This window comes from Vombatus ursinus, unplaced genomic scaffold, assembly GCF_900497805.2.
Source record: "Vombatus ursinus unplaced genomic scaffold, bare-nosed wombat genome assembly UNPS02009205.1, whole genome shotgun sequence".
Classification (NCBI taxonomy): domain Eukaryota; kingdom Metazoa; phylum Chordata; class Mammalia; order Diprotodontia; family Vombatidae; genus Vombatus; species Vombatus ursinus.
Window position 1 is genome coordinate 20034545 of NW_020948983.1, and position 26828 is coordinate 20061372.

Here is a 26828-nt window from a genome sequence, read left to right on the forward strand (position 1 = left end):
GGTAATGCCTGGAATCACAGCCAACAGGAGTATCACAACACCATCCACCCCCATAGGCTTTGGTCCTTTCTTCAGTAAAACATTAACCAGCATGCTTTGGAGGAGGGGGAGAAGCTGCAGGAACAGCTATGGGGAGTTGGGGTGGGGGGAGGGAAGTGGCAAAGCAGATCATACCATGTGTGTGGGGACCAATGGAGTTTAATTAAAGGGCAAAGGTTGGGATGGGTGGAAGATCTGGGGAGGTGTGATTGTTTGCTGAGGGAGGGTATAGTCAACCCAGTACCATTGGATATGGGCAGCTTTAGCCTAGACACACAAGTACATACACAGACATATACCTATACACAAACACACACATGTGTGAAGGCATGCACATGTAAGTACAAGTACACACATGCACATGTACATATATGAGTACATAAGCATGAACTCATGTTCAGATGTACATTTAAATACCCACAGACATGCAAACAGTGAAGAAAAGGTTAAGTACTGGGCTACAGGGACCCAATCTCCCATGAAGGGGGGAAAGGGCATAGTAATGATTCAGGAACACTCAAGTAGGGAGGAGAATGGGGCTAATTGAAAAGGGCTCAGCTTCTTTCCCCAGGCAGGGCTGCTGGGATGGGACCAAAAGTCACCAAAGCCTACAGAGCAATAATTTACTAAAAATGTTCCTTGGAATTCGGAGAACAGGCTGCCTCTCCCAGAGGGACCCTCTACCTGCAAAGGAAAGGCCAGTAGCAGGGACTGAGAAGCAGCACTTCCACGCAGGTGTCCTGGGGGCACAGCCCGCTTTTTCTCGGGCTGTAACTTACAGTTCTGGCAGCGTCTTCCCTCTCACCCCACGACACACCTCTCCCACCAGGGTAGGTCCCAAGGTATACCTAGCTGCATGTGGCCTTCTAAGTCTGGGCTCTGACCTCCCCCCAGAAGCCTCTTTCAGCTTCCCTTCCTAACTAAGGTGAGCATCTAAGAAACCCCAGTCCGGGCTTCCGGCCCTCTCAGTGAGCCAGCGGGGAAGAGGTCAGCAGCCCCATCCCTTCCTCCGGGGCGTAGGGAGGAAGAACCCACGAGGAGCCGGAGAGCCCTAGGCTCCTCCCGACCACCTGGGGCTCCCTCCTAACCTCAATCCCTCCCGCCGCAGTTTGAGGACGTTTTCTTCTCCTTCTGTCCTCTGGGGCCTGGACTTAACCCAGATTTGGAGAAGACCCTACCTCCCCCACGGGGACCTCCTGGTGCCCCACGCCACGCAGGGGCACCATCCCCACCCCAGATGTGGCTCCCCGCCACGGCGGGGGGGCTGGAGGGGGAAAGGACCCCGGCCCAGGCCTCTCCGTCCCCACACCTGCTGCGGCCCCACTCGGCTCCCGCCTCCCACGCAATCCCCGGCCCGGCCCAGCCCGGCCCGACCCGTGCACCTGCGGCCTCGGCTCCGGACATCCAAGCTGGACGGGGCCGGGCCGAGGCCCAGCCCCGACCCCGGAGGCCGCTGGAGGGAGGGTCGACACCCCCGCCCCCACCCACCTTTCGGTTCCTAAATCCGGGTCCATAGCGACACGGACACTACCGCTGCAGCCACACAGCCCTGGCCCGGAGTGGGCGGGCCCGGGGGCGTGGTCGGAGCGCTGGCGGGGCGGGGCCGGGGTGAAGGGTAGGAGGGCGGGGCTGGGAGAGAGCCGACTACCTTCGTTCCGCGGGACGCCCGGTCTCGCCTCGCCTCGCCTCCGAAGGCTCCCGCGACCCAAGGGTCACCGCCGCAGCTCGGGCCACGCCCCCCGCCCCAGCCGGCAGCTCCGGGCACCTATTGTACTTGACCTCGTGGGCGGAGGGGCCTCCTCGGGCGCTCGGGCGCCTGGGCTTGTCCAGCGCCGGCTTCGAACCCTGCCCGCGCACCGGCCGGTGTGGGAAAAAGCGTGGGCCGCAGCAGTCCTGAGCATCCGCCGACTTGTCGAGGGGCTGCGATCAGCGCCAGGGAGTGCCCACCGGGCACAAACCTTAGGTCGCCCCCTCGGCTTTTGGCTCCCGGAGCACAGACAGGAGCCGCATTGGTTTTTTTCTCCCTGTGTCTCCAGGTACCTCGCACTATTGTTCATCGGAATCTCTGCATCGGAAGTGCGCCCCCTAGTGGCCCGCACTGCCCCCTGCACTTTGGCTTAGATCCTTAAACTTGGTCGTAGTGGGGAAACGGAGGCACCGGGGGAGGGTCCCCGGTCCGCATCCAGTAAGGGAGGGAACTTAATGGCTTATTGGCAGACCCTGTGCCACCCCTACCCTCGGCGGTTTATAAGGTCCTGAGATAGGCTTCCTGGGCCCATTAACGTATTCTCCTGGTAAACTGGTTTTTTTCTTCATACCTGCCCCAGTCTTCGAACCCCACCTCCACTCAACTTGGTTTTGGTGGAGTCTGACTGCTGATTACTCCTTGTATAGAGAAGTCATGAGAAGCCTTGTCTGGTGGAAAGAATTTGGAATTTGGAATCTGGCCGCCTGGGTTTTGCATCTGGATCCTGGACCTGCTTCTGGATCTTTCCACAAGGGAGTTCTTAGGCAAATCACCTAATTTCTACATCCGCAAATAAATGACAGGATTAGACTAGAAATTCAATAACTTCCCCCTCTTCCCCTACTTAATCTATGTTCTTTAGTCATTGAGCCTCTAGACTCCACCCTCTTCCCCTCCCCTAGTTATTTTGTACATTAACTAGTTCAAATTTTCACAAAATCAGATAGAGAACTATCCTCCTTGGAGAATCCCCTCTACAAAAAAAAGCTGACAAGATATGCCTAGCCTTTGATTGAGGTCTAGTGAAGGGGTAATAGACCAAGACAGTCCACCTTTTGGATGGCTCAGATTGCTAGGAAATTCTTCTTACACCCAAGCTAAATCTGCCTGTCTTCCAGCTTTTCTCCCTTGCTCCGAGTTCGGTCTTCTGGGGCAAAGAGCAGAATAAGGTCTAGCCCTTTTTTCGAATGAATACTTCAATACTTTTAAGATCACGTTCCTGCTGTTTTCTCTTTTCCAGGTTCAGGAGTTCATCTGCAGATCTAAGCCAGACAGCCTCTTGGGAAGTAAAAGGACCTGAGCACCTCCCATTCCCCTGAAGACTTAAAAAAAAATTCTCCCACTTAATAACTTAATTATGCCTTTTAAAAAAAATCATTTCCCTGGGGCAGGTAGTAGAACACCAACCTTGGAGTCAGGAGGACCTGAGTTCAAATTCAGCCTCAGACACATAATACTAACTGTGCAACTCTGGGCAGGTCACTTAACTCCAATTGCCTTGACTGACCCCCTACCCCCCCAAAAAATCATTTCCCAATATAACACCCCCACCATCCTCCTTTGTAATAAAAATGTGTAACTACCCCCATCTTTTCCCACTTTGTGTAGTTATGTTATGGGGGATGGGGTTGAGGGTGCCGAGTCCGTTCCCAGCCACACAAAGGGAATGCTACTTCTCTGGATAAACCACAAGCAGATACCTAACTCTTACTAAAACCTGCAGATTCCTAAAACGGTAAGAGATGGACAGTCAGGGTGAAGGGAAAGGAGCAAAAGCCAAGCAGAAATGAGAAGGGGTTGGATTGGGCATGATTAAATGGAGGGGCCTGGGGAGACGAAGCAAAGAGAATAAATTTTGGACACGAAGTGGGGGGCCAGATCATGAAGGGTTCTAGTAGTTTTTATCTAAAAGATGGCATCATCTAATCTAACCCCACTAATTTTACATGAGGGAACCAAGTTCCAAAGAGGGGAAGTGATTTGTTCTAGGTTGGACAGCAATATTTGAACCCAGGGCCCAACTCCAAATCTGATGCTTTTTTTGACTGTTATGACAGTTACCTTAAACCTAGGCTCAGAAATTTAGACTTGGTGGTGTCAGAAAAGAAGGAAATGGAGAGATGCCCAGATGAAAATTGTGTTTAATGTAGATAATTCTAACAATGATGCTGAAGGACCTACCAGAAGTGTTCAGTCCCAAGGGAATACAAGTCAACCTGACTTGCTCGATTGTGAACTGACTCATGTTCACTGCCTTCTGTGCAGGAGCTGCTTGCTAAGATACTGTAGGACCTAGTGCTGCTGAAGAATAAGTGGGTAAAAATCAGGCTTAGGGCTACTGGCTTTGGCAACAAAACCCAGAGGGAGCACAGCAATGGGCAATGAGCTTGGAGACAGGAAAACCAGAGTTCAAATCCAGCCTCAGACACTAGCTGTGTGACTGGCCAAGTCGCTTAATTTGTCTAGTTTTCAACTGTAAAATGGGAATGCTAACAAAACTACCTACCTCACAGGGCTGTTGTGAGAATCAAAAGACATAATACTTGCGCCATGCTTAATACAGTGCCTGGCAAATTGGTGGTTAATGTTTGTTTCCTTCCTTCTTATCTTTACCTTTTTTTAAATTTAGGAAAATCTGCAATTTCACTGCTTGATACTCACTGGTGAATATATTTGACTTGTTAGGGTAGAATGAGGCCTATTACTGTATCTGATTGCAAAACGAAACTTTATCTTACCGAGAAAGAAACAGGTTATTAAAAACAACTTCCCCCAGAAAGCTTCCCTTGACTGCTACCAGCTTCCTCAGGTTATTTCTTTATCAAATCCTTTTAGTACTTTTTGTCTCAGTCTTTTAGAAAAGAAATACTTTGTAGTCCTAGAAAGAACACTAGACTAGAAGTCAGAAAGGTTGGTTCTAGTCCTAATTGTGCATATGAATCAGTTAATTCCTTTGGGCTTGTTTCCTCACCGGTAAAATGGGGAAAATACCTAACATTTCTATAGTACTATACAAACTATTCAAGTGCCTTTCCCACAATAAACCTGTAAGGTAGAAGTGTAAGCATTGTTCCCATTTTACAAATAAAGAAAGAGGCTCAAATGCCAGGCTCAAAAAGAATGCATAGTAGAACTTGAAAAAAAGACTTTAAAAATCAATTGAGAGAGAGAAGAAAAATAACCATTAAGAAAAAAGATTATGCAAAGAAAGTCAACCAATTAGAAAAGGACATCTAGAATCTTAAGGGAAAAAAAACACTTGAAAATCAGAATTGGGGAAAGGGAAGGCAGCAAAATTATGAGAGATCAAGAAATAATAAAACAAAATATAAAGATAATAAAAAAACAGAAGACAATGTGAAACTTCTCATAATAAAAACAACTGATCTAGAGAAAAGATCAAGAAGAGAAAACTATAAGAATAATCGGACTACCTGAAAGCTATGATCAAAAAAAGAATATTGATATAACACAAGAAATAAAGAAAATTGTCCTGAAGCACTAGAACAAAAGGGGAAAGCAGAAATACAAAAAATTCACCGATCACCACTTAAAAGAGAACCTATGAGGAAAACCTATGGGAATATTATAGTCTAATTCCCAAACCCCCAGGTCACGGATAAAATATTACAAGCAACAAGAAAAAATTTAAATATGGCAGGTTCCACAATTAGAATCACACAAGACCTATCAGCCATGACACTAAAAGACCACAGGTCTTGGAACACTCTATATGAAAGAACAAAAGAACTGGGGTTCTGGCTGAAAATATCATACCCAGCAAAGCTAAGCATAATCCTGAATGGAAAAAAAATGGTCCTTTAATTCAGGACTTTGTTAAAAAAAAAAATCCTGAACTTAATAGAAGATTTGACATAGGGAAGCCAAGAGAAATATAAAGTACATACCAAAGACTAATTACAAGTGACTCAATAAGGACGGACTATTTACCTTTTATGTATGTAAAATGTAAAACATATGTCTAAGATTGTTATTAGTAATTCAGTAGTTCAGAAGAAAGACTGAGGTAGACCTGAATATGATATGACTTTATTTAAAAAGTAAAACAGTTTATGAACAGCTAAAGAGTAATTATTTTACAGAAACTGAAGAATTATTTTATACAAATGGGGGAGGAAGAAAGGACACAGAGGAACTAGATGGGGGAGGAGGGCTGTTAGCTCTGTAAACCTACTTTCATCAGGAATGGGTTCAAAAGGAAACAATAAATATATATATCTCTAAGAATATAAAAATCTTCTAAATTCAGAAAGAAATAAAACACTAAGGGGATAGGGAGGAGGGAGATGATAAGGGAGAGATCTCTAGAAGGGAGGGTGAAGGAATAGTGAAGGGGTATTAGAAGGGTGTTTAGATTAATGGGTAGAAATAGAATTTCTTAGGCAAAGTATGTCTATGTATATGTGCGTGTGTGTATGTATGTATATAAATATATCTATATATAAATATATCCACAAATAATTGTAGCCTTCTGGAGGGGAAGGGGAAAAAAGAACAAAGTAAAAAGTGCACAGCAGAGAACAAAAGGGAACAAGGAAGCAAAGATGGACAGCTCTCCACACAATGTCTGTATTTATTATACAGACTTTCTTTAAATGGAAATTTATTGCTATATTTTGAATTTTCTCCTAGGTTCTGCTGTGCACATGCACGCTTTTTTCTCTTATTTTGTATTTAAGTTTCATTATTTAAGTTTATAATGTTTCTTTTTCTTATTGTGCATTTAAGTTTCAGTAAAGAAAAAAAAAAACCAAAATATAGTTAAATTATCTGAGCCAGGATTTGAATCAGGTGTTCTCTTTCCATTACACCAACTCACGGGCTGTTGGGATCACATGAAAAGGCTTTGAAAAGGATATGTAAGCAGTCAATCATTTCGAAAGTGAGGCTGTGTTAAGTAACTTGTGCTTTCTCACCTTGAAAGCACTCTTCATTTGGGTCCTGTCTTCTCCAAGAGTACATCAAGAGTTAAGAAGGCAGAATCTTAGTTTTAACTTTCCTTTGTACTATTAATCACTCTGCTTTGATCCCATCTCCTCCATACTCCCAGGGAGGGAATGTGAACCCTTGAAATTTTCCCAGTGATTCTCTAGGGTGGAAAAAAATATGCCAAGGGCTCGTGGGATAGTTTCCCATGCCCAGATGCACTTTCCTTTTTCCCCAGGATTTTTATTTTGGGTTGTCAACAGGTAACCACAACGTTTCAACTTCTTTCACTGATGTCAAGTTTAACTGACTCCTTGTGCAGGCTGTCTTGATTACAACATTGTCAGACATATCATTTCATTATCATTCACTAAGTTTTACTTCTTAAGGGTTTCTAGCTCTAATCAGTCTACTCCAAAATTCAAGGTTACTCTTTCAAGTTAGCCTCTTCGCCTCTCTCTGAACTTTCTGAGGGACACATTAGTCAGCAAAAGTGATGTGAGTCTCAACACACTTCCATGGGACTCAATGTCACCAGCCATTTGTTGCCCTCTTTCTGGATCTCAGAGAATATATAATTCCTCCTAACCAAAGACTTATTTATTTGGGCAGCTTGCCCCCAAACTCTTGACAGGATGTGAAACACATTCTCATTTTAATGAGAAACAACATGTGAGATTTGGAACTAATAGGTTCATGTAACAAAAAACCTTCAATTCCCTAGTGCCTTCTCTTTAGGTCATCCCTCTAATTTGCCTTTGGGAAGTAGGTTTTGATTGATACGTAGCAGATGTCTTCAAATGCAGACATGCCCACTATCAAAGCTGCTAGGAAGGGTGTGAAGGGTTTTTTCCCTTTTCTCCTAACTCACCCACCATAAGTTCTGCTAGACAATCAGGAGAAATAAAAAAACCTTACATTTGGGCTTAGGAATCTACTTAACAGCACTGGGGCCTCTGGTAACCATATTATGGCACCTGTGTGATGAAACTTCTTCCAATGAGCAGATGCCAATAGATTGTTCCGTTCAACTTCTTATTAAACAGCAACTCCTAGAGCAGTAGAAGGCTGCTGGAATTCTAATACCAATGACTTCCGCCCCAAAGTGTCTTTCTTTTCTTGATAATTTTGGGGAGATGATCAAGGGCAGTGGTTGGGTAAGGATGGGAGAAGAAAAACAAGAAGTGACAATGTCAAGGGACACAAAAGTATCTTCCCTTGGGGATTACTGGAAACCAGACTACAATGTATGGAAAAAGACAAAGAAAGCAAATGCTATATACGGTGTTATGCAAAAAAAAACATTTTTCACTTACCTGTATTTGCAACCCACCCTCCCTAGTACCTGAAGAAACACTACAACAATACAATACACATAAGAACACTGTAATTCAAAGCAAAAGGTGGGGGGTAGGGTGAGGTAACAGATTCTCACACACACACACACACGTGTGAAAGGTATGAAGCAGTTAGAAGGGGCTTAGTAATTACCACCAAACACTAGAAGCTCAAACAGGAAAAAAATGAAGATTTAATATCAAGTAACATACTCAAAGGGTTTTAAACACTATGTAATACAAAACCTTCTTAAGAAAGATTTTTTTAAAAAAGCCTTTCCCCCCCCCTTTCTGGATACCCTTCTGGAGAGTTGAATTAGTGAGCAATCAGGGCTACAGAGGCAGAACACGATGAAAACGAAAACTGATGATTAACAAAAACCTAACCCATGTTAGCAGCTCCATTTGACTTGCCACCTGAACCCTCTCTCCAGATCCAGAGATATAAAACTAGGAGCCCAAGAGGACTTCCCAAACATTCCTGATATGTTAACATAGTTACATGTAAATGGTTATTTCCTTGTCATTAGACCTTCTGTACTTTAAAAACAAAATCAGCTCCTTCCTCCAGCTTTCATCAATTAATTCAAGTCCCAACTAAAATCCTGCCTTCTAAAGGAAACCTTTCTCAATACCTCTCAATTATGTCCTATTAATCCCATTTCTAGTTTGTTTGTCCAGAACTGTTTGCTTGCTGTCTCCCTCATTAGATTGTGAGGTCAGGATTGTCTATTTTCTGCATAACTTTTATTAACTGCTCTTTCCATCAACTGTATTTATACTATTTATATTGACATAGGCTTCAATTCAATTCAAACATCCATCAAAAGCACTTAAGGTGTGCAAGCACTGTGCTAGCCATTGACCTCAGGGCTCTCATCAATAGATAATACTGATTCAGTTATTTTCTACCTGACACATCTGAGGTGACTTCTGCAAATCAAATTTAAACATCTTTCCTGTGATTGAAATAGTAACATCAAATACATAAAACCTTTCCAACACATGCTAACCTCTCACCTAGCATTTTCTGACAGCTCCACCTGAGCCAGCAGGATACAATGTACAAATGCCAATACTGCTTAATGGATTTTTTAATATGACCTCAGTAAGAAGAAGTTATCTTTTCTATTAACCACCACAACAACAAAAAGTTAGAAAAGTCAGTTACATAAACGCAAAAACATTTTTTAAAAATAAATACCTTTATTTTCTGCTTGCAATATGGACAATAAGTTCATCCTACTTAGAAAATTAGATAGTGTAGTTCCTGGCATGGTTAATCTTACCAAACAACACTGAGGCAAAACAAAGTTTGCCTCAAAGTTTACAGACTGGTTTTAAAATGAATACCTCTTTGGGAGGGTTTGCTTTAGAAACCATCTTTCCAGTATCACTATTATATTCACTCTGCACTTCCAGCAAATTCTGATTCTTTGCAAAATCCATCTCAGGAGCACACTCAGGTCAAAACTGTGGTCTCAAGGAGGCAGGAGACAGGGCAGTAAAAAGAACACTGATTTAGAAGTCCATCAGCTCCAGCTCCTGATACTTACTACCTGTGTGACCTTGGGCAATCCACCAAACCTCCCTGGGATTAGGTTCCCTCTTCTAACAAATGAGAGGGATGGACCAGATGATCTCAAGATATTTACTTGTTGACTCCCCCAAAGAAAGAAGGCATGCTGCTTAAGGGCAGATGTTACTTTGTTCCTTTGTTTTGAGTCGTTGGCACTTAGCATGGGGCCTACAGTGCCTGGAATATAGTAAGTGCTTAATAAATGCTTGTTGACTGATTTGGCAAGTAAACTGAAGGACTACTTATATAAAAACAGGACCCAAAACTTTCAGTAGCAGGGTCCTACCCGCACACTAATACAACATCATGAGCTGGAGACTAAAGTCAAGCTGCCTGTTTTAGAATTATGACTATCATTTTCCCATCTGCCTTTTAAAAAAATAATATGCAGTAATCCTTCCTACTATACTGAAATTTAAAAATACTTATTTTTATGAGAATTATTAAATAAAAGTTTACCAAAGTGGTTAAAAAGTCATAGGTCTGGCAGTTTATATGCCTTAACTGCAGCAAAAAAGCAAAAACAAAAAACAAACAAAAAAACCAAAATACTCCTAAACAATCCAGCCTTCCCCCTAAACTATCTCGTCCAATCCCTTTAATGAACATGATAAGAAAATATTTACATGCTCTAATTATACAAAATCAAACCAATCTGTTTTATACTCAGTAATCTGTACACTTTACACAATGGTCAATGAGAAAAATATATGAACTCTTATAAAATTACACATGACATATCAAAAGACAATTATACCTATATTTAGATAGATATATATATCCAGCATCAGTGAGCCTGCGCTCTTTGGCCAAATCTTAAGAAACTCTTTTTGTTTCTTCCACTAAAGATAGACATTTTATAACAAAACCTTGAAGAGGTAGTAATATTATTGCCAGTGGACTTAAATAAGGAGTGAGTGAGAGAGAGAGAGAGAGAGAGAGAGAGAGAGAGAGAGAGAGAGAGAGTGTGTGTGTGTGTGTGTGTGTGTGTGTAAAAAATAAGAAAGACTGAAGAAACATACTGGTTTGATTCTTGGGTGAATATGCACTACCCCATTTTACAAAGAAGGCTGAACTTCGTGGCACAGAAATGTTAACTGCCCCAATGCTTAAAATAGGCTCAAGTCACTTGGAAACCACCTAATTTTACCATGGTAATTCTTACAGAAAATGTTTTCTTCTCCTATGCCTTCATTGTGACCAAGTACTTTTGCAAAAAATCTTTGTAAGGAAAGAAATCTAGTCTTCTAGATTTTTTGTTTGGATTATTGTTTCATTAGAGTCACTTAAGATAGAGCTGCATCACCCAAGTTAATAATTAAAAAACATCTAGTTGGGATTCAGTTTTAGGAAATACCCACAGACACTGAGGTATTAGAAAAAATCCTTTTAATTAAACTAAGAATGTCAATAGTTTGTTACTATCAAAGACTCTTTGGCTCACCAGGACATTAATTGAAACATATCATTTAACCAAAGGCTAGTATCAAAGTGTTTTAAACATTAAGAGCAGCCTGTGATTTTCAATTGTTCTCAAGCCCACACACCTTATAAATAATTACAATCCAGGGTTTTCAAAGGGACAGCAACATGCATTATCTTGGCAAATCTACCCAAATTTCTTAGAACTTCAATTCAGGACTTTGTGTAACTTGTTAGGACAAGATAAATCAGTAATTTGATGGGAATTTTAAAAAAATTACATTCATATATAACACACTGTATTATCAGACGTATGCTCTGTTCCTAAAACAGGAATCAAGTTCGAGCTTTAGTATCTCTTGTAAAGAGATCAGACAATCCCACCCAAGGTTCACACTTCATATTCTCGTGCACAGTCTGGATTCAAATGGCATATTACTTGTCTGTCTCCCCATGCAAAAGCTCTATGGAAGTCTGCATCTACATTTTCCACGTTTTCAGGAAAGGTTCTTGTCCTGTTCAATTTCTCCTGAGTCAACATTTTAGCCACTCCAATTAAGAATCTGGTACCCAGAAGTCATGCAGCTTTCCCTAAAAATAAATCGGAAGGTGAGGGAAGAAGGCATGCTTAGTCAGATTAATAGTCATAAGACTATTGACCAGATTAACTCTAAACAAATTAAGTGCTTTGAAGAGAAAGGTAAATGCAGTAAGTGTGGTATTATACTGCCTCCTTACAACTTTAGAGTAACCAGGTGTCCCTATTCAAATGGTGGTGGTCTAATAATAAAAGCACATGCTTTCAATACTGTATATGTTTCCCTCAGCACCATATATATAAAGGAAGTCATTAAGGACATTAAGAAAAATGCTAAGTGGATTAACATGAATCTTTAGAAATAAATTCCCATCTCTATCAATGCTATTTTAGTATATGTACTGTTGGCTTTAAATAGAGAAAAAAAAACTCTATTTGAAGTTAGAAAGTAACAAAAGACAAAACATTTCACCAATTTTCCTATGAGAATACTTGTTAAATATACAAAGGCTTTTCTCTACAAGGAAAAACATGCCTTATTAGGTCACCTAATTAAGAACAGCAGCAATATTAAAAGCATCAAAACGTCAGAAAGTATGAGTTCACTTTTCCTTAGTCATTACCTCTGAAGACTCCCTTCAGTATTCCTATGATTTCAACATAATCTACATGTACTCAGATAATCTCACACCAGACAGGTGCAATTAAGCAATTATGACAAGCTTGTTTGAGCAGAGCTTACTACAAAGTCCTAAAGGATGATTTTCATTTAAAAAAAAAAATCCTTTCAGTGAAATGCGAATGCACCTGGTTTTTAATACACACTATTTGTATTTTCAGCAACACAATTCTAAAGAAGTGTTCCCTTATGCACTGTTCCTAAAAAACAAAACAAAAATCCCTGGTACTATGAATCATCATTTAAGTAATATGCTATAACAAAGTATAATAGCAATATATACATGCATATATATTCAAAGCACACTAAGTATTCAGCATTAAGAAAAAGAACCATATAATAAAATGTTACCTGAATAGGCCGAGAATTTTGGATCATTTCTTGCCATTTTCCATGTATTATGGCAACTAAATCTATTACCTTTAAAACAAAAATAAAAAATTCATTGATATTGATAGCCTTGCCTGTGGGAGGTGACAGGTCTCCCAGGTTGCCACAGCTTCAGCATAAGAGGGTTCAGGCAATTGTATTTTCCATCTTGGCTCTTTCTAGTACTAAAAGCAATCCAAATACTGTGTTTTTTCTCTCCATATGGACAGCAGACATATTTAATCAGTCTCTGTACAGACCACTGCACCAGAATGAAAATGATGCATTCTTTTAAATCATTGAACCAATTAATATCTTTGTTTATTAATTAGCACCTGAGATACAACTATTTCTGGGAAAAGTTTTAACTGCTTAAACAAGGTTAATGTTAAACAACTTTCTGCAGTTGTCTTTTCAGTTCAGAAATGAACTTTGTCAACCTCTGGAATTCAACAGATTCAATTTCACTTAAATAAATTGCTACTTTTTCTTCTGGTAGGTTTAGGAAAAGCATGAAACTTGCCATTTCAGCAAGACCATCCTCTGAAGCAATTCCTTAGATCATTTCTGTCACTCTCCACCCCAAGTAAATAAAAGAGAGGCTTCTGGCACCAACTTGGACTCAGACCCTCCACTTCAAAAAAGCCGCTGGGTGGTCCTCTTTGAACCTGTCTGTCAGCAACAACCACAAGGTTCTACGGACCAGTAACTCCAGTAAGTGTTCAAAAGAATGTGTTTCTGAAACCAGGGCTTTCTATTCTAGTACTGACAGCTATCCAGCAACAGGTATTTGAAAATCTGTAACTCAATACAAAAATTCCTATCTGTGCACTAAGCTATGTATTTCACTTAATAAAATAAAAATGTATTAAATTGAAGTGATCACTCCTACACTGCATAGACTTTATCAGTTAATTTGAGATGAGAAAGTTATGCACATGATATACATTATCACATAGTTACAAACTATCCAGAATACAAGAGACAACAAAATATTAAGTGTAAGTAGCTACTAAACATGGATTTAGGATTCAAGAACATTCCTCAAGTTTTTAATGAACATATATGCATATTTTTTTAAGTATCCACTACCATTTGGTAAGAAAGAATATTCACATTTACCTTTGTCCTATGAAAAAATCTTGCATCTTCTCTGATAGAACATTTTATGTGCTGTTCCAAAGAACCACATAGCTGCAGCAAATCTTTCTACGTGAAATAAAGACAAGGGGCTTAAACAAGTTAACTCTGAAGCATTATAAACTATTAAAAAGATGCAAAGTTACACAGTTAGCCAGACTGACAATCATTTTCAAATCTACAGTCCCCCAGTTTTCAATTTCTGATGTTAATCAGTCAAAACAATCATACCCAAACTCTGTCCTATCAGTGAAAGCAGTGACTGCCAAGACAATAGGGCTATTATGGTTTCTTGCTAGTTAATACAGAAAAATAGCCAAAAATAAAAGTAGTAATTCTAAATAGCTCTTATCCATGGAGGCACTAATGAAAAGTAGATCTAGAGCTCAGAATAGGTGCTGGATTCCTTAGAAATATGAGAGGTATTTTAGCCCATTCTCCAAGAAATATTCAAGCTTCAATAGATGACCTGTTTTCCTCCAGAAACAAAACAAGCTTTTATTAATAAAAGACTGATCATACTGAATTCCTTGGGAAGTTAACATTTTTTTTTTTTTTAATTTGATAGTCCATACAAACACATTAAAGACTGATGACTATATTAGTTCATCATGCCTGAGTCAGGAAAGTGAAGAGATCAAAGTTTACCAAGCTATTATAAACACTTGTTTATTTTTGTGAAAATCAACAGCATTTACAAAAGGGCAAAGTCCATTTCAACTAGACCCAGACTTTGATTAGCCAAAATTTATGAAGAGCACTCTCTATTTCCTTAATGGGATAATAATGTGTTACATCTCACAACATTATAAAAACATGTTCAATTTCAGTGCTAAGGAAGATTAACAAGTACTATCAACAGGATATTAGTTTCAAAAAAGTAACTGTTAGAGAACCTACTTTCTCAAAAGATGACCTCCCTGTCTGTTATTTTGTGCTCAATTCTAAAACAGGAGTTCTAAACCTTTTCTGTGTAATGGACTCCTTTGGCAGTCTTGTGAAACCCACAGATCCCTTTCTCAGAATGTTTCAGGGTTTTTTTAAAAAAAAATTGGTTTGTTTTTTTTAACTTGGACAAATGCACTTTACTTTTTTTCTGTGCATTTATTTTAAAAATATTTCCTTTCCCCACAAATTATGTGTAAAGATAATTTTTAACATTCATTTAAAAAAATTTAGGTTCCAAATTTTCTCTCTCCTTTTCCTCATCTCCCCCCTCCCAGAGACAGTAACCAATTTGATATAGCTTATACATGTTCAATCTCAGAATGTTTTTAAATACATAAAATGCAAAATATAAGACTACAAAGAAAACCAATTATACTGAAATAGTTACTTTTTAAAAGTGTATGGACTCCAGATTAAGAACTTATGATCCATTTAAAGCAAAGCCAAATTAAGTTAATTTTTGGTAATAGTGAATTCAATTACCCTTATAAATACTACATTAAAAATACTAAAGATCCCTTACCCTTTGTCGAAGAGAGAAAGAACAGGAACTAACTTCACTAACTAAATGAAGAAGCACATAGGTCAGGTAATATACCTAGAAAAGATTAAATTAATATAATTAGTGCTCCCGGGAGGGAAAAAGGACACATTTACAATCTGACAGACCAAAATGTTATTTCTACAAGGGATTGAAATGAAGGATAATACACACACACACCATGGAGGGCATTAAATGAGACCATGAATTACCAACCTCTTAGCCTATCTACACAATAGAGAGTCACCAGACTATATATTAGGAAGGTTATTTTGCTGACTGTGTGACGGATGGAGTGGAGGGCAGAAAAGTCAATTAGGAGACTACTAGAATAGTCTAGGTAAGAAGTGTTGAGGGCCTGAACTAGGAGGGTGGCAGTGTGAGCAGAAAGGAAATGGATTTGAAAGAGATTGTGGAGGATCTGACAGAACTTTGTAGGTAGTGGAGAAGAAGGAAGAGTCAAAGATAATTTTGTGGTTCTAAGCCTGAGTGACTAGGAGAATAGTGGTCTTATCAATAGAAATTGGGAATTCTATAGGAAGATCAGTTTTATATGTAGAAGATGAGCTCAGTTTTACACTTTGATAAATTTAGACAGATTACAACCTAAGAAAATTGAATTCATTTTACAACCAGTCTCTCTGATAAGGGCCTCATTTCTAAAATATATAGAGAATTAAGTCAAATTTATAAGAATACAAGCCCTTCCCCAATTGATAAATGGTTAAAGGATATGAACACACAGTTCTCAGATGAAGAAATTAAAGCCATCTATAATCATATGAAAAAATGCTCTAATTCACTATTGATCAGAGAAGTGCAAATCAAAACAACTCTGAGGTACCACATCACACCTATCAGAATGGCCAACATGACAAAACAGGAAAATGATAAATGTTGGAGAAGATGTGGGAAAACTGGAGCACTAAGGCATTGCTGGTGGAGTTGTGAAATGATCCAACCATTTTGGAGAGCAATTTGGAACTCTGCCCAAAGGGCTATAAAAATGTGCCTACCCTTTGACCCAGCAATAGCACTTCTAGGGCTATATCCCAAAGAGATCACACAAACAGGAAAAGGACCTACATGTACAAAAATATTCATAGCACCTCTTTTTGTGGTAGCAAAGAATTGGAAATTGAGAGAATGCCCATCAATTGGGGAATGGCTGAGCAAGTTGTGGTATATGAATGTGATGGAATACTATTGTGCTATAAGAAATGACGAACAGGTTGACTTAAGAAAAACCTGGAAAGACTTGTATGGTCTGATGCTAAGTGAAGTGAGCAGAACCAAGAGAATATTGTACATAATAACAGCTACACTGCATGATGACTAATATCAATAAACTTAACCCTTCCTGGCAATACAAGGATCTAAGACAAGAGGCCTTGTCATGGAAAATGCTATCCACATCCAAAGAAAGAACTATGGAAGCCGAATTGCTAAATGTTTTCTCTTCTGTTGAGTTCTGTTTCCTCTTTCTTATGGTTCCTCCTATTGGTTTTAATTTCTACTTACATCACTAACGTGAAAATATGTTTAATATGAATGTAAATGTATAGTCTATATCAGAGTATGTGCCATCTTGGGGAGGAAGGGGGAGAAAAATTTTAAACTCAAAAGCATATGGAAGTGATTATTGATAAATCAAAATAAATTAATAAAAAAAAAAAGAAAATTCAATTCATAGGATACTCAATTCTGGCAATACATTGTGAGAAGATAAAAAAAATAGGAAAAAACAGTCATCTTCTAATAAAAATTTATTAAGGTTCTTTGCTGATTATTCCCAAACCTACACCTCCAGGCTAAACTCTTACCACTCTTTTTTTCTTGTCTCTAGGACTTCACATGGATACCCTCAATTCAAACTTACCAGCTCCACTCCTTCATTTTTATTTGTTGGTGGTACTGACTATATATTTCTAGTCTCCTAAACCTTGGAGGTGTCAGTAATTCTTTGCTTTCCATTACATACATTCAATCTGTCATGACTTTTAATATCTTTTTCAGAACATTTGATTCATTCCTTCATTCTCCATATCTTCTACCACATCATAGTTCATGCACCCATATTTTTATATATATATATATATATGTGTGTATATATATATATGTGTGTGTGTATATATATGTGTGTGTGTGTATATATATATATATAAAAATATTTTTTGCTTTTTGTTGAGGCAATCGGGGTTAAGTGACTTGCCCAGGGACACACAGCTATTAAGTGTCAAGTATCTGAGACCTGATTTGAACTCAGACCCTCCTGACTCCAAGGCTGGAACTCTATCCACTGTACCACCTAGCCACCCGCCATATTATATTCTTGCTACCATTTGCACCAGATAATCAGAGTAATTTTCTAACAGCATGGCTTTGCTTGTCATTCCTTTAACTAATAATCTATAACAGCTGATCAAGTTTAAATTTCTGTCAGACTCTGATGTCTCTTCATAACCTGATGCTTTCATCTGCTCAACCCTATTTTTCCTACTACACCTCAACATGTACCCACTATTCTAGTTATACCACCTTCAAATGGTCAATCTCCAGCATACAACATGCTCTTTTGCCATTCCCATGCTCCTCTTCACATCTTAAATACTTCCCTCCCCTAATCACATATCTAACCACCCATTCTTTAAAAATTATTCTAGCACCTGAGCACTCTTCCTTCCTTCTTTTCCCTCCCCAAATCCCATTATATTTATAGTTAGTAACAAAGAGTTTAACACAATTATATGCTCTTTTTATTTCTTCTAAAAGTGCTTCAACAAGCACTTTTCTTAAAGCAGGACTACAGCCACAATACAGAAATTTACTGTTAGTGGTAGTGCCTATATACTTTGTTACAGAAAGTCTTACTCTAATGTCTCATAACACAAAGGTGTGACCTTGGCTTCGTTAAAGTTATGTCAATGGAACACAATCTCCAGCAGGTTCTACCATGCTGGAATGACTTTTAAGCACAATACTGACAATAGACTATGTCTGTTCTCCAAGGAACAGAGAAGCTAAATCACCATGGTGATGAATTGCGCAGCCATGGCAAAAACCCATGAATTAAAGACAAACAAAATACCCCTCAATCTTGTCTAGCCCCTTTCTGCCTCTACTGTGATGGTGATCAAGATGGTGATCAGAAAAGGGGACAAGAAGATGCTAGGAATTATGCCTTTTTTAGATAATCTATAAACCTTAACTGCTGATACACTGACTTTGTCTAGTATCCAACAAATGGACGTATTACCAGAGGAAATGAATTATATTCATCTTCACAGTTTCACCATAAAAAAATCAGAAGACAAAAGAAGTTGCAGTTAAATGGAAACATAGCTCACAAATTCTCTTTTGAAAAGTAAATAAGAGGTATCAAGAAACATCATTTCATGAGATGGATATCTTTTACTACAAGGCTCATGATAAATGTGGAAAAATATCACAATCACATTAACTGCAATATAAGGACCAATACCTATTATGGTGGATGGGGAGGTAGAGCAATTCTACAAACTCCATGAAACCTTCCAAGTCAAATCCACATACATACTGATATTTGATGACTTCAATGCACAAGTGTGCAGAGGGGAGGAAGATTAGAAATTCTGAACGGTATGGTTTGGGAGTAAAAAACAAGAAAGGCCAAAGACTTGTAGAATACACAACCTTATACTCGTATTACAAATACCTTCTTTGAGAAAAATGTTAAGAGTGTTAGACATGGAGAGCACCAAACATAAGAAAAATAAAACATTACATTTTGACAGGGAGGAAATGACTAATGTGGGAAACATTCCTCTCATCAGCTATACAGCTGACTGCAAATTCGTTAAAGCAAAGATTAATAAAAACAAAAGAAATAATAACAATGAGAAAAAGATGGCATATAATTAAATGAACTCCAATCTGACAGCATTGCAATAATAAATGTCTTCCATCAAACTGTATGAATCAACTCTGCCAGATTTACAGAAGGAAATCAAGAAAAGTCTTATGATGGGAAACCACAGGTGGGTTGCAATCTGCATAAAAGCAAGAGCACCCAAACTGATGAGGTCAATTATTCACTGAAGTTACTTAGTGGTAAAATAATACCTTAGTGCCAAATATTTCAAGGGTTATAGTCAGGAGTACTAAAATTGAGGTGGCTTAAGGAAAAAACAATACTTATAAAAACACACACAGATCCTTTTCCAGAATTATGGTCTTAAAGAAATTATAATGGCACCTATTTTGTGCTACTCAGTTTATCCAAAAATTTCACAGTAGAAATATATGCAAAAATAAGATTCACTTTTTGGCCAATTTCCTGAAATGCATTTATTATGAAGTTCAAGGAAGGTCAAACTTGTTTTCATGTGCTTGCAGATAATTTAGTCTTTAAAAATAAGATTTTATTTATGTCTTATTTTTACATCACCTTTATTTCCAAATCTATCCAGCTATCTACCTACCTTTCTCCTCCTAAACCCAGAAAACTGTTCCTTACAACAAAGAATAAGAGAGGAGGGAAAATGCATTTCATCTAAACAACACATCAAACAAGTCTGACAGCATACAAAGTATTCCATTTTCAAAGTCCCCCACTTCTGAAAAGAAGGGAGAGATGTACTCTTATTAAATAATCTAGTCTTAAAACATACCTGCTGCTCAAGGTCTAGACCTAAACAGTCTTTGGTAAGGTTATCCTGTTGTTCACCTGTTTTCTTTGCTATTATTTTCCTTAACAAATCAGGCTTCATTTGTGTAAGGTATTGACAAAGAAGAGACAACTGCAAAAGGAAAGACATAGGAGAGGTAAAGTATCAGTAATATACCAGGCACTGATCTCTGTTGGATATCTCTTTTAAGTTGTTGTCTTCATGAATAATTATTCATGTTAATTTATAAGAATGGCATCAATAACATGCTTTAGTATTGTATTTGGCATTATATTACTCTTCTTCCCTAGAAATACCTTCTATATACACATATATGTGTATATGTTGTCCATTGATTACTCCCTTTTACTTAAAAGTCTTTAATATCTTAAAAGAAATTTTGAGTTAAAAGAATGGGGTTTTTTATTTAAGGACAAATGTTTGAATGGGCCAGCTGGCCAAAAAGGTAAAAAATTCCAGTTTTTTGGGGGGGCTAGGCAATGGGGTTAAGTGACTTGCCCAGGGTCACACAGCTAGTGTTATGTGTGTAAGGGCAGATTTGAACTCAGGTACTCCTGACTCCAGGGCCAGTGCTCTATCCACTGTACCACCTAGCTGCCCCTCAAAATTCTAGTTTTTATACATTTACAAGAAGGTCTTATTTCTCCAGGGAGTAAAGAAGGATCACTGAATCAGGGAATGGATAGGCAATGCATGGGGTTGAATATGTCATCACTAACCTCTTTCATTTGAAGACTGATTACTAAGCTGACATTTAACTATTAATATGGTTCTAGTTTGCACTTGCAAAGGTCAAACGAAAATGGATAAGAATCAGAAGCAAGAATCCCTGCCAGTTGTTTCCTATTTCTTCTTCCGTGGGGGCAAATACCACCATCTGTCAATCACTGACAACTTAAAAGTCACACAGATACTAGTTGTCACAAAATATTTATAAATTCAAACAGAAGTATGCTCATTCTGAACTCAAAGAACCTCAGATCTACCACTATAGATACATTCAGAATTTTTAAGTGCTTTTCCATTGGGTTATTGCTTTATCTGCAATGTCTTTTACTTTTCTACTTCTTGTAGAAAAACAAAATAGATGCATTCAAAAAAAGTCAAGTCAAATACTAGATAACCAAATTTTAGCTGTTTTTAAAAAGACTATTTAGTAGCCTAAGAGAAAGGCAAAACAGTTGTGAGAAGCAATTTAATAAAGTTCTAGGCTTTCAAAATCCCTAAAGTGAATCCTTACACACACACACACACACACACACACACATCAGCCAATAGTTAAATTTAATTTACTATATAAAAAGACATTCATACCTGCAGATCACTGGCACTTGGAATATCTTCAGGTTTCTTGTCCAGAAATTTAGCAATAATCACTAAGCTGAGATGCTGTCTCACCTGCCTAAAATCAGAATTCAAAATTGCATTTACATTTATTTTTTAATAATATTTTTGGTAAGCAAAACATGAAGAATTAAAAAAAAACACAATTTTTTTTCTTAGTCCCCAATTTATTCCAATTTTAAAATGGATCCAATATGTTCCAAAAGAGTTATATTCTAGAGCTAAATTACTGATGTAAAAAGGGAAACATTTTACATGAATATTTTATAAAGTCAAGAATGACTTTCAGAACCAGGGTCCAAAAAGCAAGTAACATTGGTTAAGCAACAGACTCGAGCTCTTGCTGGATCTATATATTATCACAATAGAAAGAAGAGAAATGATTCTGATCTGCCACTCAGGGATGAGGAGAAGCAATAAAAAAAAAATGAAGAGCACTTTCAACAAGCATTTAGTAAGCAACTACTCAGTGTCAAGAGCTGGGAGACAAGTACAAAGAACAGAAAGATCTGATGTAAATGCTATTAAAATCTTTTTTTTTCCTCCCCACAGTCTCAAATACCTTCCACGTACTGTCCAGTTAGGGATAAACTGCACCAACCATAGAAGGTTGTGATGATGAGTGGACAGCTCACTTATAGCCATACAGAGTTCAGGCATCTGAGAAGCAAAGAGAAAAAAGGAGTACATTTCATGATGGTTACCACGCAGGGATTAAACGCCCCAAACTCCATTCACATAGACTTAACATTATGTTATCCCCAACCTGCTCCCCTCAAACTCCAAATCCCTACTTTAAAAACCAGTACATTATGAAAAAGCACTTAAAGATTCCAATTAACTTATCACAGAGGAGTTAGAGCTCTTTGCTAAGATCAACCTAATCTTCAGACCTTCAGTTGAGTCCTGTGTTATGATCACAGACCATATAAATACAACTAAATTCCACTTCCACACGTGGAATTTATTGTGATGTTGATAAACAAATCTTCCTTCTCTAAATCAATTTGTGTTCTTTAGAGAATGAAGTAATCTCCAGTTCTCTAACTCCACACTCAGAATTTCACAGATGCAAGCTCCCAAGAACTGCCTTCTCACATGAATCTAATGCAAATCTAAGGTGGAAATCACTTTTGAGTTTATAGGTCTAGAGCAGGAGTTCTTTTTTTGTGTTATAGATCAGGGGTGTCAAATTTAAATACAGATGACAGTGACTAATCTATTATACAGAAGGACCCCCGTAGGCTGCATATTGACTTACTTTAAAAATGTAATATTATATATGTCTTATTATATTTTTATTTCAAAAACATTTCCCAATTACATTTTAATCTAATTTGGGATGCACTAGGGAGTGTTGTAAGCTGCATGTTTGACATCTTCGTTGTACACTACACCCCTTTGACAGTCTGGTGAAGCCTACAGGCCTCTTCTCAAAATAATGTTCACAAATGTACAATATACAGGATTATGAAGGAAACCATTTATATTGAAATACAGTTATCAACATCTTTTAAAAATTCAGGGGGTCTTCAACTTAAGAAGCCCTGATTAAGCATTACATAAAAGATATAATTTTCATGATTTTAACACATATTAAACAAATGCAGTCTTTCTTTATGTCTGATTCATCCCTCATCTACCAAATGTCAGGTTATATGTTAGAAATATAGCACATTTTTATTCTGCCTGCACTGAAAGTAAATCTCTGCTTTCCTAACACCAAACTAGTGTTGTGTTCTTTGGTAGCTTCATCTCTTACCTTTGCGTCCCAATCTCTAATGTTTTTCAACAGGTTTATCAGGAGACTCTGAAAGTCCACTAGTGCAATCTGTTTCAGGTGCTTTTCCAAACTCATTTTCAAGAACATTAAAAGCAGCAAGATTATTTCTTGATCTGTGTAACCTTCTGGATATACAGCTGTACACAAGCCTATAAACTTAGCACACAATCACAAAAATAAATGAAATTCATTTACTAAGGAAAGGTACTTTACCTATAAGTTTTTAAATCCAGAAAAATGTCCTTGTTACTTCTGATGTATTGGGGTTGGCAATGATTCAATCCTTACAAAACAAGACAGAACCACCCCTGCCAACCCTTTCTCTAGCTTTCTAATCTTCTTGACAAATCAAAGTTCTGTACTTGGACACAGGACCTCAGGTAGATCTCCAAACAAAGCTGTAGGTGGTAAAAGTAGATTTCTGCTTAATCAAGTCCTGCCTTCCAAAGAGCTGATTAAAAATCTTTTGAGAAAAAAAATAATCCAAAAGTTGCAATGACCTAAAATACTCTTGAGCATACTAATGACTTAGGCAAAAGCATCATTTATTATCACTGTTTTCTCCAGAATAAGTATTTCTTCCATGCGAACTCTCAAACTGAATGCAAACAAAAAAGACAAAAACGACTGATAAAGGCAAATTTATTACCTTAACTACATTTAAAATGTTGGTTTCTGGAAGACATGAAACAACAGTTTCTGCTACAGAATCTTCACCTTTTCTTTCTTCAGATATACTTTGTACCTCAAAATTACTGAAAAATGAACAAAGAAATGTGAAATGCATATAACATTCATTCAACAATGTTTTACTGATTTTTTTTTTTTGGGTGAGGCAACTGGGGTTAAGTGACTTGCCCTGAGTCACATAGCTAGTAAGTGTTATGTGTCTGAGGCCACATTTGAACTCAGGTCCTTCAGATGATCATTTTCAAGTACAAGGCAGTGTGAGGGAAGACAGAACAAGATACACAAAATTACAATATAATACAATGTAAGCATAGTAAGTGGTATAAATAAAAGATAAGTGAAATTCAGAGGAATGCAAAAGTACTAATGTCCAGAACGAAGGAACAAGTTAATTCTTTATATTCTGCTCTAGCCAGATGATATTTGGAGTACTATATACAGTTCTGAGGAAGAATCAGCCAGCTAAAGTGTGTCCAGAAGGATGTCATGAATTCAAGAGGACCTAAGGCTTTGCCATACAAAGCTCAAGGAAGTGGTGATGTTTAGCTTGAAAAAGAAAATATTTGATAGGACCATCAAAACAGTCTTCAAGTATACTAGGAGCAGTTACATGGAAGAGAAATCTTATACAGGGCCCCAGATCGAGAAACAAGTGAATTTGCAAAAATGCGCGTTTTAGGTTTGCTCTAAGGAAAAATTTCCTAATAGAGCTATTCAAAAGTAGAACAAGACTGCCGAGGGAAAAGGACACTCCACTCACTCCCCGCCCCCTCAAACACACACGTACAGGTGAGATTTTGACCAGGAGAAGGACAGACGACTATCTGTGGGGACACTGTAGAAGGAATTATTGGCTACTATAGACTCAATTCAGTAAGCATTATTAAGTGCTTTTATCTAAGGTACTGTGCACATAAAGACCAAAACCAAAACAACAGTCACATCCTGTCCATCAAGGAGGTTACAATCAATAGGGGTAGGGAAAATACAAGCCCCAAAATAAGTAAATACAAATTATATACAAAGTTATCCAAAATAATTTCAGAGGGAGACAGTACTAACAACTCGGGAGAATCAGGAAGGCACTACATAGGAAATAGCACCTGAGCTGAAGCTAAAAGGGATCTAAGGGATGGGGCAGCAGCAGGGAGGGAACAAACATTTATTAAGCACCTACTATGTGCCAGGCACTGTGTAAAACATTTTACAAATATTATACAACTTGATCCTCACAAGAACCCTGGAACATAGGTGCTATTATTATCCTCATTTTACAGTTGAGGAAACTGAGGCAGACAGAGGTAAAGTGACTTGTTGAGGGAATATGAGAAGAAGAAATTTACAATCATAGCTCTAAAACTGGAACGAACCTCAGAAGTCAGCCAATCTAACCCCCTCACTGTACACACAAAGAAACTGAGGCGGAGGGTTTGGTGACTGGGTGCCCTTAAGTTCAAGATTTCAAAGAAAGAAAAGAGAGGGGATTATGAATTAGGAATGGAGAGAGGGGTAAGTGAATAGAGGTCATACTGAAGATAAAGAGTAAGTTCAGGAGAAGTGAGGAAGAGAGAGAATAAAAGGTTCTTGTCTGAGAGGTGAATTTCAGAGTACCAAATCAGAGGTCAAACAATGACAGTGATGATTCATAAGATTATAGATTTAGAGCTGAAAGGAACCTTAGAGGACATCTAGTCCAACCCTCTCATTTGACAGTTAAACAAACTGAGGCGCAGGGATGTTAAATGACTTCCAGCAAGGTGACATAAGGGACAGGTCATCTTTATTTTACAGCGGCAGGTTAAGGACAGTGAGACCAATTCATATATGTGACTGAGGTGAAATGAAAGTGGAAGCTGGCAAAGTTGAGAGACCAGGGTGTCTGAAGGGACATCAACTTGTGTACTAAAACCCCGAAATATGAGGGCAAGAGGAGGACTATGAAACCAGTGTTGAGTTCTCTGAGAAAGGAAGGAGAGTGATCTGGGAAGAGCAGAGAACACGCCACCAAGCTCTGGGGAGAGCACTCAATAAATGAATGGGATGAACCTCAAAGGTGGAATCGCCGAGTGACAATGGCAAGAAAATCTAAAAGTAGCCGAAGGAGCAGAGTGTGCCCTTTTCTCTTGGAGAGTTAAGTGTATAGGGAACATAAGAAACAGTATGTCTAGCACCAGAGAGGGCAGCTAGTCATATGTTTCTGTGAGTCTAAGATGGAAAAAATAGGAGAATGAGAAGTCTAATATTAGGGGAAATTTGTTATCAATAGAGTGAGAGTTCCTGAAGGCATAACAGAAGGGGAGGGCAAAATAGGATAGGGACTGAGGAAAAGTAGGGCTGAAGTAGATGAGGAGAAGGGAACTGGAATCCTTTCTAACTGTTAGAATCTGAGACTTGTGGTTCAAACAAACAATGAAGGCTGCACTGGAGATTGACATTTGAGTCTGGTCTTGATAAATATGGATAGGCAGGCACTGGGATGCAGCACTAATTTTAAAGCGAAAAGAGAATTGGACTTGAAAGCAGGAGAGACCTACATTCTAATCCCATCATGATACTTAGTAAATATATAACCTTGAGCATGTCCTTTAACCTCTCCCAGCCTCAGTTTCCTTATCTGCAAAATGCAGATAATAATTACAATACCAAACTATATGGGTTGTTGTAGGAAAACATTTTTTTTTTTAAGGCAATTGGGGTTAAGTGACTTGCCCAGGGCTACACAGCTATTAAGTGTCAAGTGTTTGGTCTGAGGCCCCATTTGAACTCAAGTCCTCCTGACTTCAGGGCCAGTGCTCTATCCACTGCACCACCTAGCTGGCCAGGAAAACATTTTAAAACCTTAAGTCACTTAACTTTTATGGGTCTTAATTTAATTTCTTATTAAAAAAAAAAAGGATGACTAGATGACATCTAAGATCCCTTTTAGCTCTAAATCTATGATTCTCTAGGAAATGGGGGGGGTGGTGAAGTTCAATCAATCCATAAGTATTTATTAAATGGCTGCTATATACCAATTACAAAAGCAGAACAGTCCCTGCCACCAAGGAACTTACATTCT

At 38.4% G+C, this 26828-nt stretch overlaps 2 protein-coding genes across 5 annotated transcripts in view; both read right to left on the reverse strand.

Moving 5' to 3' along the window:
- SEMA4G (semaphorin 4G) overlaps nucleotides 1–93 on the reverse strand; it is a 7670-nt gene extending 7577 nt beyond the window's left edge. Inside the window, exon 1 of the mRNA XM_027851643.1 lies at nucleotides 88–93. Coding sequence (XP_027707444.1) covers nucleotides 88–93 — 6 coding nt within the window. The remainder of the gene's footprint in view (nucleotides 1–87) is intronic.
- A 10928-nt stretch (nucleotides 94–11021) lies between these two features.
- The window catches only part of SLF2 (SMC5-SMC6 complex localization factor 2), a 46635-nt gene continuing 30828 nt past the window's right edge, over nucleotides 11022–26828 (reverse strand). For 3 of the 4 annotated variants that reach the window (XM_027851875.1, XM_027851878.1, XM_027851876.1), the window contains exons 12-20: nucleotides 23730–23835; nucleotides 23060–23236; nucleotides 21860–21957; nucleotides 21268–21355; nucleotides 19936–20064; nucleotides 15269–15343; nucleotides 13780–13866; nucleotides 12640–12708; nucleotides 11022–11662 (exon numbers count right to left, since the gene is read on the reverse strand). In XM_027851875.1, coding sequence (XP_027707676.1) covers nucleotides 11627–11662; nucleotides 12640–12708; nucleotides 13780–13866; nucleotides 15269–15343; nucleotides 19936–20064; nucleotides 21268–21355; nucleotides 21860–21957; nucleotides 23060–23236; nucleotides 23730–23835 — 865 coding nt within the window. In that variant the 3' untranslated portion in view covers nucleotides 11022–11626. Of the gene's footprint in view, nucleotides 11663–12639; nucleotides 12709–13779; nucleotides 13867–15268; nucleotides 15344–19935; nucleotides 20065–21267; nucleotides 21356–21859; nucleotides 21958–23059; nucleotides 23237–23278; nucleotides 23479–23729; nucleotides 23836–26828 lie in introns of those variants that run through there. The other variant, XM_027851877.1, reaches the window with a different exon arrangement.